At 42.5% G+C, this 16,080-nt stretch overlaps 1 protein-coding gene across 1 annotated transcript in view; it reads right to left on the reverse strand.

Annotated features, from left to right (window-relative positions):
* The window catches only part of THSD4 (thrombospondin type 1 domain containing 4), a 204,589-nt gene extending 189,028 nt beyond the window's left edge, over nucleotides 1-15,561 (reverse strand). The window contains exons 1-2 of the mRNA XM_069866943.1: nucleotides 15,514-15,561; nucleotides 831-938 (exon numbers count right to left, since the gene is read on the reverse strand). Of these exons, the coding sequence (XP_069723044.1) occupies nucleotides 831-859 (29 nt within the window). The 5' untranslated portion in view covers nucleotides 860-938; nucleotides 15,514-15,561. The remainder of the gene's footprint in view (nucleotides 1-830; nucleotides 939-15,513) is intronic.
* Between the last annotated feature and the right edge of the window lie 519 nt (nucleotides 15,562-16,080).

Here is a 16,080-nt window from a genome sequence, read left to right on the forward strand (position 1 = left end):
AAAGTGGCATTAGATCTATTGCAGGAGAAGCATGAAAAAGTTTTCTATTTAACACCTCATTTAGGAACACCCCTCAGAAGCTGAAGGGCACCAAACCAGATTTCTGGAATGGCTGCTGTCCCTCTGCAGTTAGCTGTATTTTTCAAGGGCTATGATGGCCGACTGTGGATTGTAAAGACGGGATTGCAGTTCAAAGATTGATGTCTGCGATTCACCAGAAGGAAGGTTAGATCAGAGGTGTTACTGACAGTATCCCCACACAACTGAAGGAGCACGCAGCTGTCATTCCTCGCAGGAGGTCAACTTATTTTCCTGTTGCATCACAGCCACCTGCTTTCTGTGAATCTGCTTCCCAGCTACAGAACTGGACAGACCAGCTTAGAAACAGTTGAACGTTTCCTTTGTCAGGAAAGCCATTTGAAAGGTCTTTCCTATGTTTGCCCACGGGCAAACTGTTTCAGGAATGCACAACCTACCTCCCTGAACGAAGTGCAGCACAGGTACTTAAATGCAGATCAGTAATTTAAGCCCAGCGTACAGCCTAATAAAAAAAAAAGGAACTTTCCAATAATATATGCTGTCACATTGGCATGCCTAACATACTCTAAGCATAAACAAACACTGAGAACTTTCTTTTTTTACTGTCACTGAAGAATGCTATGTCTGGTATGCATGTACTTCATTAATTGGTCTTTGGATAAGATTTTTATTTGTCCTCTTATGATAGGAACGCTCTTAACGCCAAAGCAAGAGACAACAAAATTGATATTTACTGCAGTGTGTTAAGGGCATATTCAGTAAGATTTTAAATGATTTATAGCATCACTTACCTCAAAGAAACTATTAAACTGTCTACCATGATCCTTTAATGCAAGGTGACTTCACGTGAGAAATTCCTCTTCACTGCAGTACTGCACAATGCCGATGGCACACGAATCCTACAGAAAGCAAAGAGAAAACACTGCTTATTTGGTATTTTCCAGGATGTCTGTGAAACTGGATACAGACCTACATCAGTCATCTCTACCCCAATTCTTGGGAATTTACAGCAATCTGACCTGGCAAACCAGCGTATGTCCAGGAACAGGCTGGACACACCCCACTTTCTGCACAAGTCTTCAACAGCACCAAAGCACTTTGCTAAAAGGCCACAGGATGCAAAATCTTTATTTGATTCCCAAGGATGTAAACCTGATGTTAAACTTACTTGCTTTTTTATCTCACATTCCTGGTATGTCCCTTGCATGACCATAAAGCAAACAGCTTTACCTAAAGTCTAGTGTCAACAGAATTCCTAGAACTGAAACTGGGATATTGATTTCTAGAGTACAGCAATACTATCGATACACTCTCCACTTTGTGAGCAGCGCAAGGATGATTCTGTAGGGAGGGGTCGTACAGCCTGCAGAGAAAAATAAAGAGCAGTGCTGTTCCCTCTCTATTACAAATGGCAAACACAGCCACATCAAGTCGCCCACAGCCATGGAGGAAACACAGGCTTAAACAGCACTCAATGCACATTCAACTGATCCTTATTTATAAGTAGTATCATCGCATCGCAACTATTACAAATGCACAGAAGCCCTACCAGCCCTTTGAGAGGGTTATTGTTTAGGTGCATTCTTATTTGCTTGGAAACACTCTCCTGGGACGCTCTTAATCCTGGTAAATTTGTAATCATATATCGGACACCTAAAATGCTGCACTGGAAATTTTCAGGCAGGACAGAGATCCTTGCAGGAGGGAAACACAATATGAGTCAAGAGGAACGGGAGGAGGGAGGATGAGAGGAAATAAAACTCTATTAGGACTGAACCTAAATCCACACATGTCAGAACTTGGTCTGCATCTTGCCATTTACAAGTGGTTACATGTCGAAACGCAGCAGAGTGAACAGAAACAAGAGAAAGTTGCTGTTTGAAGATAAAGAGCTCTCCATTTCTGTCAGGCAGCCAGAGAATTAAAACCTGTCCAGAAAGGCACAAGCTGGGTAAGAACTTAAGAAATGTGTGGTTAGATAAAGTACAGATCCCGCCGTTAGAAAATGTGGATTGTTTGCAGGTAACTGAACAAGAGAAACATTCCCTCGCTCCCCCCGCCCCCACAAATAAAAATCAAAGAACAACAAATTTGTTTTAGGAAACCACAAAATAATTCTAACAACTTTAAAAGAAAATCTCTCTCTTTTAACTGTCTGATCATCTAGCTTTTTACATGGAAAGCATTAAAAGCTGATTCCTTTGGGAAGTACCATGACAAGAGTTCTGCATGTGACAGGTTTGAGCTAGGCCGGGGGAGAAAGCATTAAGGCTCAGCTAAGCTCCATCCTTCCCTTCTGCAGTTGCACAGTTGCTAGTAGATCTAAGAGGCTTTCTCAAATTCATTCACCAATTCCTCTGCTTAGTGTTGTACGATTGTGTTTTAAAAGACAGGCCACACTCCTACAAACAGATCTTTAGTGACGATCTCCAGCAACACTTTCCAGAACTTTAGCCCGCAGCTTCAGAAAAAGGTACACTCTTTTCAATGTTGGGCAAGTCCACAGATAGAGCCCTAACACAAAGCTTTTAGATCCCCTCAGATACTATTTACTAACAGACTATTTACTAACAGACTAACAGCACTTCTTGCAAACGGGGCTATGCATGTAGCATGGATAGTGACCGACATGCCTTCAAGTTCTTATCATTTTTTTTTCCAGATGTACCCTCTTTTGGGTTTTTTTTTCACTCCACAATAATCCTTTTATCCAACATCCTCACATGGAGAGAGACAATCTCAGCAGAACATTGTTATGGGATATAAACTCACAGAAAAAGAAATGTGCACTCCCCTAATCCACTTCATTTCAAAAGCAGAAAAGATACTATTATAGCTGTAGCTTTGACAAAGCGGGGGAGGGACCTCTGGTGTTTCTGGAGATTGCTCTTAAAATGAGTGCTCAAAGTCCACGCAGATGTTTCCAATTTTTCAGTTCGTCTCTGTCCTCATTGTGGGGCAGGTTGCAGTACAAACTCAACTTTCAACAGTATTTCAATGCCTTTTTAAAAACACTTCTTACTGCAACTCACAGATGCATTTCTTTTGAAATATCATTTGTAGCACAAAGTGTAAAATCTGCTAAGCATCTAAGTGACTTAAAAGATTGTTTCAAAAATTACAGAAGTGCTTAGGTGCTTACAGCCTAGTGAAAGAAACGTCATTTTGGCAGCCACGCTTTTGATATGGAAATGTGAAAACGTGACAATCATTTTCTTCTCCAGGAGATTCAGCGTAAAATGAATACCTGCAATGGCTAGACAGTTAACACCAGGATTAAATAACATGAATTTTGGCACAGAAACTTTCAAAAGCCTGATGAGGTGTTCTATGTGCAGCAGTCTGCAGTCACTGCAGTTAAGCCATGCAAGCATAGAAGTCAAATTACCTTCCCACAAGGGGCTTAAAACACTATACACCTATCTAGCAAAAGACTTTCCAGTAACCCTATTTACAGCAGAATAGATATTAATATCTCCCGTGCAATAACCCACACTCCTGTACTTCAGCAGAGTTAGCACATCTTTCTCCACTGCATTAGAATATTTGACATTTCAGCAATCTTCCTCATTTTACCTCCAAGGGAGATGAAAACAAAACCCCTGAAACTGGATAGGGGAAAACCCCCAAACCACACATGAACACAAAAAACCCAACCAAAACTAACCAACCAAACCAACCAACCAACCCAGCAGGACAGAACAGAACTCAAACCTCCTCTCCAAAACAGCCACAGCATGGTAGTCAAAAGGAGAGATGTTTTATCGCATATAAGATAATATGCAACACTTCACAGAAAATAAGATTGGATAAAAAGACTCCTTTCAAGTCTCCTTTTCACACTGCAGATGAGTGATCCCAGCACCTTCAAACTGTTGCTGCCAGTCCCAGCAGTTACACTATAGAGCTAATGAGCTAACGATAACCACCCTTTGGCTTGTTATTCACTCTCCCTCGCTCGGACGCTTCCTCTCAACGTTACCTGCACGGCGTCCTTGGGCATCTCAGCCTAGCAGCCCACCTGCCATCAGACACTGCAGCCAGCAGGGCACAGCCAGCGTCTAAGCGAAATTAGGAAACAAAAATACTCTAATAGTAACTCTACTAATTTGTTCTAAATGGGGTGGATATGGATAATGGCAGTAACTCGGGAAAAAATGATCTAGCAGGCTCATTGACAAGCCCGGAAATTGGCTGAAACAGACACTTTAAGACTTCTCAAAAAGTTAAATGATGCAATATACAAAAATAATTGGGACAGACACCACAGAACTATACAGAAAGTTGAGAAACAAGGAAGAAAGTCTAGTGGGAAGTCAACAGCGAGATTTCTCCCTCGGCTCATTAAGGTAAAGAAATGTCTTCCTACAAAGTGGTTTAAAAATTTGCAGAAAACCAATGAATTAGTTATCCTAACCTCTTAAATATCACGGGACCACTCACATGCAATTTTTCATGTGACTCTACCCTTTGTGTATTGTGAGTGGACGGTATTTCACTTCCCTGAATTCCGATGTCATTTTAGCATCAACCTATACTTCTTATAAGTCCTGTCAACTCACATACATCCCTGTGCTGAAACAGAAATGCTTAACGTGCATATGCACCGGACCTACTGAAACAATCCAGGACACTCTATTTAATAAACTCACAAGGATGTGAGATACATGAGGTAGAAACATGCTAACTCAACTAAGTTCAGAACTGCTCTGAGCTTTTAGCCCATTTTATCTTGTTCACTTATATGTATAGCAAGTGAACTTAAATTTCCTTCAATATTTATGTTTCTGGTTAGATTAGGTATCTTGCCAGCTACTGACAATGACCACTTGAAGTTGCTACGAAACTTGAGCATCATTCTGAAGCTCTCTTTTTGTATTATTTAGGAAAAAAATCATTGTTCAGGAATAATACTTAGAAATATTCAAAGAAAGAAAACATACTGTACCCTTTAAGATTGCCTTTGAACCCATTACCTGGCACATTGGTAAAATATAGTCTATCTCTTAGTTTAGTTGTTCACATCTATTAAACAAAGTTCAATGCAAGTCCTTTGGATTGCATCCCAAATTCACTACATTCACGAGACTTTGATAAAAACATCACAGTGCATGAGGTTTATCCGACTAAACTATCTGTGCACACATCCAACAGCTTAGGCTGCAGCTGGTGACACCTACCACTGGAGTTTTATTCTCTTCAGATATTCATAAACTATGTTAAAACATACACTTGTCTCTGAAAGCTGCAAAATGGAGAAATCTAGCACTAGATCCGATCCGAAGTTCTGATGTTTACACGGAGCAAACATTTTCATTAAAACAAAAATCACAAGTTACTCCACCTAGCCCTGAAGGTGCCTCTCTCTTTTACTTTAAATGCTTTGAAAACTTTGAAGTTCTCCATCTGGGTGTGCCCAGAACTACTGCAGTCCAAGAAAGCTCAGTGCTTGACTCCAACCTAAGCTTGATCAGGATCCAGAACTTCTCATTTCTTTGCCTAAAATGTCTTTTTCCCCCCTCCTCATCACAGTCCAGTAAGTACAGTCAACACGCACAGAGCCACGAGCGAGCCTTTTGCATTCACAGGTGCAACTACCAAGTGTCTTCGAAGCAGAGTTTCTGGAATCATCTGCTTTTGCATAACTGCTGGGTGACTCAGCCTGGCGATTGGAGCCGTGACTCAACAGTCCCTGCGGGAAGCCGAGAGGCGCTCCCTGGAGCCACACCTCACCCACTGCCTTACCCACTCCTCTAGGTGAAGGTGCCTACGCTGCGGTGCTTCCACCCACGAGCACCAAAGACCCTCAAGGAAACCAGAATTGTGAGGCTGGGGGGCATCCCGGAGCAGCCCAAAACTTTGGTTCTATTTTCTAGAGCTGTTGCTTAATTTAGCCATTGTTTCACTTCTCAAAGAGCAACTGCAGCTCATTTATTTGGAATTCAGTGGGGGAAAAAATGTAACCTGATTATTTGGCATCCAATTCTATAACATTTAATTGTCCTCTGAAAATCTAGGAGACAGACTCAAAGTTGGTGAAACCTATATACAAAACTTCCCAAAATGCTCATTCGCAAGATGCAAATTTTGGCTTGTAAAAATATTGTTATGCTGGAGGGGCCACAATTTTGCTTCGGTCTTTGTTGAAGTACATGCAATTCAATTAAAGATATATTAAGGGTTGTGACATTAATCTTGTAAGTAGCGGGGAGAAGCAAGAAAGTGCTTGCTTATAGGTTGAGAGCTGCTGTCAAATTATATACGACTAGCAGGGTTTGTTTCTCGAATTTTTCCCCTAGATGCCATTTTTCTTAGTCTCTGTTCCCAATGCTGGTTATGTATTTGCTGAATGTGCACTAGTAATAAAAATATCACAAAAGGGAAAGTATGATAATAATGAACTTGATCTAAAATTCACTAAAGATCTCTTAAACTCAATCACAAGCTTAAAAATGGGTTTAACACTACAGGAATAGGTTTGATAATCAAAGAAAGTGTAAAACACAAAATCAAAATGTCACAAAATTTGAATTAATTGTTCCTTTTTACTGTTCTTGACTCTCAAGATAGAGGCTTGCAATGGGGTGAACTCAAGTTTACATCAAGAGGAAGACGATGGTTCCGAGGACCTACCATCCTTTGCATGGAAAACAAGGATCCACCTGCCTCACCCAAAGAGTTATAACACATCTTATTTGAAAAGGTCACAGAAAACAAGTATTTCAGCAAAGCTAATTGAAGGCACATGTACAAGGAAAGTACCACACAACATATTTCAGCAGTATAATCAGCCATTTCTTAGTAATGCAGCTGGGAGACACCCCTCTCATCAAGTCAAAAGCACATATATTACATAATTATTGTGCAGTTAGAAGCTACCTTCCTTTTGCAAAGACAAAACATTGTTTTTCAGCCATCTGTTTAATGAGAAAGCCTGTCTACCAGAATGCAAGTCTTTTTTTCATGTTTTTAAAACTGCTTACCATGAGATTTACCTTTCACACTGCTCAATAACCTTTGTAAATACATGTCCAAGTATCAGCATCCTCCATGTAGAAAAAAATGAACAAAATATAGGAGGATGTGCTTCAGAGAATAAATTTTTTGGTGCGAGTATTGGGCAACATTGAAGACCATACACAGGTAAAAGTGTGCCTGGTGACAAGTTACCCTTTGAAATAAATGCTTCATTTCCTGGTAAACAGATGTGTGTACCATTAGCCTGCACAGCTAACTCTCTGCACACACAAACAGAAAACATTCTCTAAATTAGGGCTGCTGTGCACTAACAAGACGGTATAAAGAGCCAGCAATACTCTGTGAGCAGACAGAAACATTTCTAACAATATAAAAATGCTAAACTCCATAGCTGTGATTTTCTAAGAAAGAAATAAATAAAGTAAATAATAGATGAATGCTTAAATTCTGTTTTCCTTGCCAAGGTACTACCTGAACATGCGCAATCTCAAAGCACTAGCTTTCACAAAGTTCCTTCCGTCCTGCTTTCAAGATTTTTGAGGTGCTTGGGTACCACTGCTAGAACACAACAGGGAGGAGAGTCTGCAGTGGAGGAAACATCTCCCTGCAGGAGTAATACCTCCAAATTACGGTGCTTCCTGGAAATACTCATCCCTTGCTCCAGACCAGACAACTGATCAAGCTGCACCTGTACAAGGACACTCTGAAAGTCAAACCAACCGCTTTTCGAACTGTTAGCCAACCTCTGATGGAAGCCACCTTAGTCCTTGAAAGAAGATCATCCAGATTACCAGAGGGAATATTGTCTTGTCAAGACTCACTAAATAATTCTCTTCTGGGTAGCTATTCATATACACTGTTGTCAGAGATGCTTAATTTTCTGAAGTAAAACCCTATGTAGCAGCAGAACAGATTCTAACTGGAACACGTATCTATAAATACAACACAAACATCCATGAAATTACCATTAAGATCCTTGGGGCTCTATACCAAACTTTGGCTACAGTGACTCTAAGGGCTTCTGTAGCATTATTCTTTGAGTACAGAACTATAAATGGGATCAAAATCATTCCCAGGGAACTTCAGAGACTTCTCTGCCTGTTACGTAGTTCTCTGGTTTGGATTAAGAGTTCTAAAGAAAAGCTGGCATTCCTCAAGACCGGAACGGGACTTAGACACAGAAGAACAATTTAAGACAAACAAACAAACCTCAAACATATTTGTCAGTGCAGGTAACAGCAAGGCAATTCAGTGTCAGTTTATTAATCCATCTACTTACAAAGAAAATACATCTATAAATGGATATCGCAGGCCACAGCCAAACAAGAGACTCTCTCCCATGCATTCTGGCAGCAAAGGAAGGTCTTGGTAGTCCAACGACTACACCACGGTGATTAAACACCGTGCTGCATCGCAGACCACTGGCTTCCTGAACTCTCTGTAATGGAGATTAATGTGGGCATGCATCCCGAAATAACTCCTCAACTCCTTTCCTACACAAATTTTCAAGGACAAGTGTTTTATCATACATTTCAATACTGCCATAACTGGAGGGAAAACCAACAGCGGCTGTCTACCGGCATACATTTTTACTAAACCGCGTCCAAAAAAAGCAACCAGGGCTTTCGTAATAAACATGATGGAAGTCCTCTTGCCTTCAGTCCCCTCCTGCAGTCTGCAAAACCAACCACTTTATTTTGGCAAAAAGAAGATGCAATTCCCACCTGAACTGAGCTCCACTTCAATCAACGTGACTGGCACAGCTCAGGTCACACTATTCCCACAACCCAACTGCCAAGAAAGAAGTGAGCAATAACTTCAAGCCACTTTGTATTGCAGCAGGACAGAGGTGTACCCTCCGAAAAACTCAGTGACTCAAACAACTCTAACATCTAGGAGATTTGGGGCACTAAAAACCTTCTAAATAGGTGCGGTACATGAGAGCAACATAGGGTTTCAGCTGGCTAGTGGCAAGACACAAGGAGGTAGGAGCTTCTCAGGAACTCACGTGGAGACAGGTTTTAGGGACCGCTGAAGAGTAAGTGATGTCCAAAACAAACAGCACTGCGGTACTATGGCATTCAGATAAATCCTAAACATGCCTCTGCTGAAGAAAACGTAACAAATCAACTGCTCAGGTCTGTTCTGAAGGAAATTTCATACACCTAACAGGAAAACTTGGGTGCTTTGTTTTTAAGAGGGAGTGCAGATAAATGCTAGATTCTGGACAGAAACACAGCTCACCGTGTAGCTTAAGCATCTTGTGTTGTGGATTTCAGAGACTGGGCTCCTGAAACACCTTGGAATGAACTAGTTGTAAAAGATTGTTTAAATTACTTTGTTCTTAAATAATACCATAAAAATTATGAGATTCTAACTTATTTCTCACCAAAATGCTCTCTGATGAGGGGCTCTCCACATACTGGTACAGAAATGCAACAATGGATCTTGAAGATTTATTGCTCTCTTTTATGTTCCTACATAATGATGAATAAGAGGTCGTACTGAGAGGTCTTACAACAGCATTGCGAAATCAAGTATTGCTTTCATAATTTTGAAACAAAATGCCAGGAAATTTAAATCCAACACAGAACAATAAACTATCGATGGATCTCTGACAGCCAAGTGGAAGAATTACAATAAGTCGTTTTGCAAATACTAACTTTTGCATGCAAATAGATACAGGTATAACTCAGCGAACACAATGAAGAACTGTTTCATAGAGTTCTGTTTAGCTTTCATCTACAATAAAATGCAGATGAGGGCTCCAGCACAACACGGACATTGAATATCCTTATCCTCTGAGCCTGACATATAAATACTCCTATAGAAAGTTCACTGTTAAAATATTGGGTAGGTAACCAAGACAGCAGCATCAGTGCCAATTATGCTGTTAAGATTTTACAATTTAAAGCAGTACCTTTGCAGAAATGCCTCTCTTCTTTATGGGAAGAAGATATTAACGGGGATAAAAAGGAGAATGCTGTTTCCCAGCCTTAATTAGTTAGGATGACAAAAAACAGTACCATTGTGCCTTTTCAAGTATGATTAGTGACAGCCAAAGAAATGTAAAACGTACATGTTCAGAAACCCAGAAACAATTTCTCAATTCTTCCCCTTGAGGCTGAAGCCACTGAATATAATTTTCCTGAAGTTCTTATTCGGTTCAGGTTTGGTTCAAACTTCCAGAAACACCCTAATGTTTGTATTAATTATATCCATGTGGTGAACCCTTCAGTCTCCTCTATTTTAAAACTAAACTGCAAGGTCTGTAAGGGTGGGGAGTGGGACCTGTTTATTCTTATCTTGTCAGTCTGAAAGGGACTTTAGACATCCTACAAACCTTGTTCTGCTGTCATGCCTCATGTGCTCTGGTGGTCTAGATGACAGCATTTCGGTCCATTTAATGTAAACTGAATAAATTGTTACACTCCTAGAGGAGATATCAGTCCTTGACACAAAAGATAATCATCCATTTGAGGAATCCCAGGCCATCAATCACTGAACAGATAAGTTGAAATATTTCACTTGCTGCAGATTATAATCTCCCTATTAGGAAAAACACAGTTTGGCAGATGCCATCCAGTGGCCTGTGAAGAATGAGTTTCTGGTTGACAGGTAATGATACTAACCTCGCAGAATGACCAACAGCCCTTGACGCCCTTGCTAACAGCCTTATGCAAAAAACTAAACTAATGAGTCAGGAAGACCGCATTCATTTTTGACTCCCAGTCACCCCTTCCAGGGCAGGTCCCAGTCTTGAGTTTTTCTCAGCCTGTATGTAAATCTGCTCCTGCTTTCAAGAGAGGTTTGCCTGGCAGGAGGTCTAAGATTTGACTGTACAATCTGACTTCATGAAAAACAAACTTGGTACTTGCAAAGTCATTCACTGGAACCGACGCGTATGAGTTCCCACCCTGGTACCTGCAAAAGCCAGAAAGACTGAAGAGAAACAGCAGTAACAAATATCATACTTCTCTCCAACTCCTGCATGGGCTTGCAAAGGAAGAAAAGCCAATAGGTTAATGGAAATCCCCTTCTAACAAAAGAGTGGAAGCCAGCAGCAGCTTAGTCACAGCAGAGTAAAATGGTGACTGTACCCGGCCTTTGCTTCTTCATTCGGGGCAGGGTTCTCTATTCACAATCCCACCTCGCAACACAGGAGTCTGGGCAAAACTATTACTTAGCTTTGAGGTCCCTCGCCCCTCGCAGCTCATGGCACGCCTGGATTAGGAGGACAGCAAGAGCGAGAAAGCATCACTGCCCCTACACAGCCCTGCCCACTGACAGCCTTCTGGCTGTATCTAAAATCAGTGATGACTTCAGATTAAAGTATTATTTTCTGCCTATTTATAACAAACATTTTAATGCATAAGCATCTTCGCTCACTCTCTCTGTTGATCAGATGCAGCTTAGAAGCGGTATTTAGTGGTAATTTCAGAGCTGGCAGCTATGCAAGTCACAATAAAATCCGCTCTCGCCTTTCACTTCTCTTTTCTGACCGCAATAAATGCCAAATCTATTTTGGTTTATCAAACTCTTCTCTGATGCAGAAACAACTGCCATCATCACACCACACTTACTGAATTTTTGTAACCACTCTTGCTCAAGCAAACCTATTCAAGTGGCTGGGACTTGGCATAAGCAAAGCGAGAGTGAAGCATTCTGAACAGGGCCCTTACTGCGTCAGGTAAAAAGAAATCAAAGGTCATCTCTTGGCAGTAGAGCCTGAACTTATTTGTGCTGGAGGGCAGGTTATTTTAGTGCACTGACCTTCACCTGACATCACTTAATGCTTCAGGCAAAATATCCGCGTGTCTACAAACTAAAATATGGGGACTTAATAAGTGAATGAGAGACTTCTTGAATTTGCAAGACAACAAGAACAGCCAATTACAAAGCACTGGTACAGAAAACTGAGTAGTTCCTCCAAGGGCGTGGGCTTCAGTTGCTGCTTTAAATAGTCCCTATGCCACAGGCAGAGCATAAAGATCAGTGGTGATCTTCAAAAAAAAAAGTGTTACCAAGCTTGGTATGTTGGTTTTCTTGATTTAAATCAGAGTCTACTGCTGTTGTGCACGCTGCTTAAAATGAGAACAAGTAGCATTTTATACAGTGACTTGAATTCTTCTGCTTGAGTACTCACTGTTGGAGATGGGTGAAGACTTGCTGAAAGGAATGCAACTTGAATGTAATCACTGTTTGGGCGCTGCTTGACACTGTGTTTCCTGGTTAAGCATAAAATCTGTATGGTCTGAGTAAACGGGACTTTTGAAAAGCCCAGCATTTTGAAAAGCCCTTCGAAAATAACGTGAGGAGAACAGCAAAACAAAAAGCAGAGTCAAACCAGCCTACCTTCCTAAAGCCTCAATTGCCAGCAATGTACATTTGGAAACAGTTTCTCCCCCTCTTCCATTTCAAAGCAATGGAAACAATCACAATTTAATCACAAGCAGCATGGCTCAAAAGAAGTCAGATCAGTTTCTGTCCAATTCTAACAATATGAAAGCAGCAAAGACCTATTAGTCCTTTCATGCCCTCATAATTCAAAACTGCATAGGGATTTTTTTTCTCATTTAAAATATTTATTAATAACTGTTATTTAAATTTGGAATGTGCTCACAAACTATCACTCTGCATTCAGCCCTGGTGTGATAAATGTGACCAGCAATAAACAGAGGCAGAAGGGATAACCTTATGACAACTGAGCAACCAGAGCAGCATGGTCAGCGCCTACGTAACAAACCTGAACCTGATCCTGCAAAAACTGTCAACATTCCTATGAGAAGCAACAGAAGTTCTCCCAAGTCCTTCAAGCCAATGTGAGCAAATCCCTGGACTGTGAGGGGGGAAAGAAAGAAACAAAGAATAGAGATAGCCAGTCTTTTTGACGCACAATGTGGATTAGCAAGTACAAGCAATGACTGAAGGTACACAGGAAACTATATTTTTAATGGCTGCTTATCACTACAAAAAAATCAAACCTGACATCCTGCTTTAAACCCCATGTTTCAACACCAGAATGGTGTTTCCTGGGCCATCAAAGCTGAACAATACTAACAGTTAATGGTTAACACACTCCATTCTTTTACATCCTTATTCTTGCACTGTTCTAGTTAAGTGCTCAAAGGCCACATACAGACCCTGAAGACCTGCAAGGGGGTTTGCCCACTGTTCTGCACTCTCTAACCCAGTGAACACAGCTCCATGGAACTACAGGAAAATGAGACAGAGCTTTCATCACCGCCTGATTAAGTAATTGCATCCATTCCATATAATTTATCACCCTTTTGGGCAGCCTGTGTCATGGGATGTCATTTTATTGTAATTATGCAGGGCGGGATTGGACAGGCTTTTGCTTCTCTGCCAATCTGATAAGCAAAATCATTTCTTCTTTTTACTTTCGTAGAAACTACATACTTTAGATAAAAATAACCAAAAAAAAAAACCAAGTATAATATCCAACCAACTAATAGCAGCCTGGTGTTACCAAGCCAGGACCACAGCCATCACCTCTACCATGGAAAAACATCCAGAACACCTGAAAACTTTCCAAGTCAACATCTACTCGCAGATTCTTGTCAACAGTTTTGCTGAAATTGCCATTTAGAGCTAGGTTTGTCCTTCCATGCACTCCTCTCCAGCTCATCCAAATGAAGTACCAGGGGAATCCACTTGATTCAGGCTTACAGCTTTTAGTCATAGGATATTCAAGAATCCAAGTGACGTTTTTCTCCTGGGGGAGCAGTATTCCATGCTCACACATATCCAAGTGCTGATCCAGCAAGGCCAGGCACAACAAATGCTTTTCACCAAGAAGCAGCTTTTATGAAGAAGGGCTTAGGGCTTTTAAAAAGGATTTCTTTATCCACCTTCTTCCAAAAAACAAGAGCAAAGCAAACACATTTCAGCTTGGATATCACAACTCACAATGAAGGCGATGAGCAGGAAACCACACAACTTCTGCACAACCTTACAGGCAGTGTCCTTAGGCTCTCAGCAGTTAACCTTGGGGCAGCCTTCGTGTCCTGTTATTTTATCTCACTCGGCCGTGCAGTCCCAGTGACAGACCCTGCCCCGCAAGGGCAAGCGAGGTCCAAGGAGCCCCATCAGCCTCACTGCTACGCTGACAGAGACAAATCCACAGATATGGAAAGATCCTGCTCACTTCCAGGTTTCCCTGCTAAACTTCATTCCTATCCAAGAAGAGGTCAGCACAACCCTCAGCTGCAGATAAAGTTCAGAATTTGAAACTTCTGTTGTCTCAAAAGTTATCCCTTGAATTTAATAAAAAGGGAGTACTCTTCTCTTAATAACCATAACATTTTCAGAACTTTGGGTTTAGGAATAAAGCACAATTAAGTAAGCAAAGAGAAATCTATAAAAAAGTTTTTAAAAGTAGCTTCCTAAAAAACCTATTTCTCTCTACATTTGATCACATGTAGCGATGATGATAGAGTTTGTAGCAGTCTTAAAAGAAGATAAATACAGGATCACAGTTATGAACAAGCTGATCCTCTGCAAAGGGTTGAATTTTATCTACCAAGCCCTATAATGTAAATATCTTGGGTTTTGGTACCCAGAGCCTCCCCAAGGCCCCAGTTCCAGGAATCAACTATACAACAAGCACTAGCCCTGTTAAAAAACAGGTTGCTAACTCTTATATAGTCAAAAAAAAAATCATAGAATCATAGAATAACCAGGTTGGAAGAGACCCACCGGATCATCGAGTCCAACCATTCCTATCAAAAAAAAGCTGCAAACTCCAAGAAACCAAAAAAAATGAAGTTAGCTATATTTATTTCAGCATTTCACTCAAATCAGACGACGGTGTTAAACAGCTCTGTGCTGACAAACCCATCCTCCCAGCTCCTTTTACATTCGAACTCGTCGTTTTGATTCCGCGCTCGCCAAAAATTCATCATTTTTATGACGTGGGGCATCCCCCGCTCCGGGTGAAACAGAATTTCACTTCGATTTAAGCCCTTGGCTCGGGGTTTTAAAGAAATTAGATAGCAGCTGTTTGATTTAGGGGGGGAAAGAAGCGACAGAGCAGCTTTTCCAGAGAGGAGAAGACTCGCTCCAAGCGCGCACTCGCCACCAGCTCTTCCGAGCGTTCTGTTCGCGCTTCCAGCGCGAACAGAACGCTCGGAAGAGCCGGTGGCGAGTGTCCCACGGGCTACCAAGCCCCCCAGAGTGGCTACCACAAGAGCCAAGCGGCTTGCTGGCCGAGGAGGAGCGAACAAAGCCGGGAGAGAGCGCAGGACGCGCCGGCGAGCTCTGCGCGCAGCCGAAGCGCCCCCGACACGCGTCTCTCCAGCCTCTTTCTCTCCCTCCCGAGGCAGCCGGGAACCCCGAGGCCGCCAGGAGGGGGAGAGGGGAGGAAGAAGAGGAGGGAGAGGAGGAAGAGGAGGCGCTGCCGGCCGCGAGAAGCTCGGGGAAAGGCTCGTTTTTGCGGGTCCCCCCCCCCGCCGCGCCATCCTCCCCAGCACCCACCTGGCTCCGCGCGTCCCGCCGCGTTTCTCTCCGGGCGGGAGGGTCTGGGGAGCGGAGGGACGAGCCGCTCCCCTCAACGCCTCCCCCTGAGCGCGACTGCCGCCCCCCGGCAGCCACCGGACCCGCAGCCGCCCCCACAGCACCAAGCGGGGACGCTCAGGTGCGGGGACAGCGCGGGGGGCCACGCTCGGGGCTTGGGAGCCCGTGGAACACTCGCCGCTGGTTCCTCCAAGGGTCCTGGTGGCGCTGGAAGCGCCTCTGAGCTCCCAAACTGGCCACACTGGGGGCTTGGTAGCCCATACAACACTTGCCACTGGCTTGTCCGAGTGTCCTGTTCACCCTGGAAGCTCACAGAGTGGCCACACTCATAGAATCATAGAATCACCAGGTTGGAAGAGACCCACCGCATCATCGAGCCCAACCATTCCCATCAAACACTAACCCATGTCCCTCAGCACCTCGTCCACCCGTGCCTTAAACCCCTCCAGGGAAGGTGACTCAACCACCTCCCTGGGCAGCCTGTTCCAGTGCCCAATGACCCTTTCTGTGAAAATTTTTTTCCTAATG

This window comes from Phaenicophaeus curvirostris, chromosome 12, assembly GCF_032191515.1.
Source record: "Phaenicophaeus curvirostris isolate KB17595 chromosome 12, BPBGC_Pcur_1.0, whole genome shotgun sequence".
NCBI classification, from domain to species: Eukaryota; Metazoa; Chordata; class Aves; order Cuculiformes; family Cuculidae; genus Phaenicophaeus; species Phaenicophaeus curvirostris.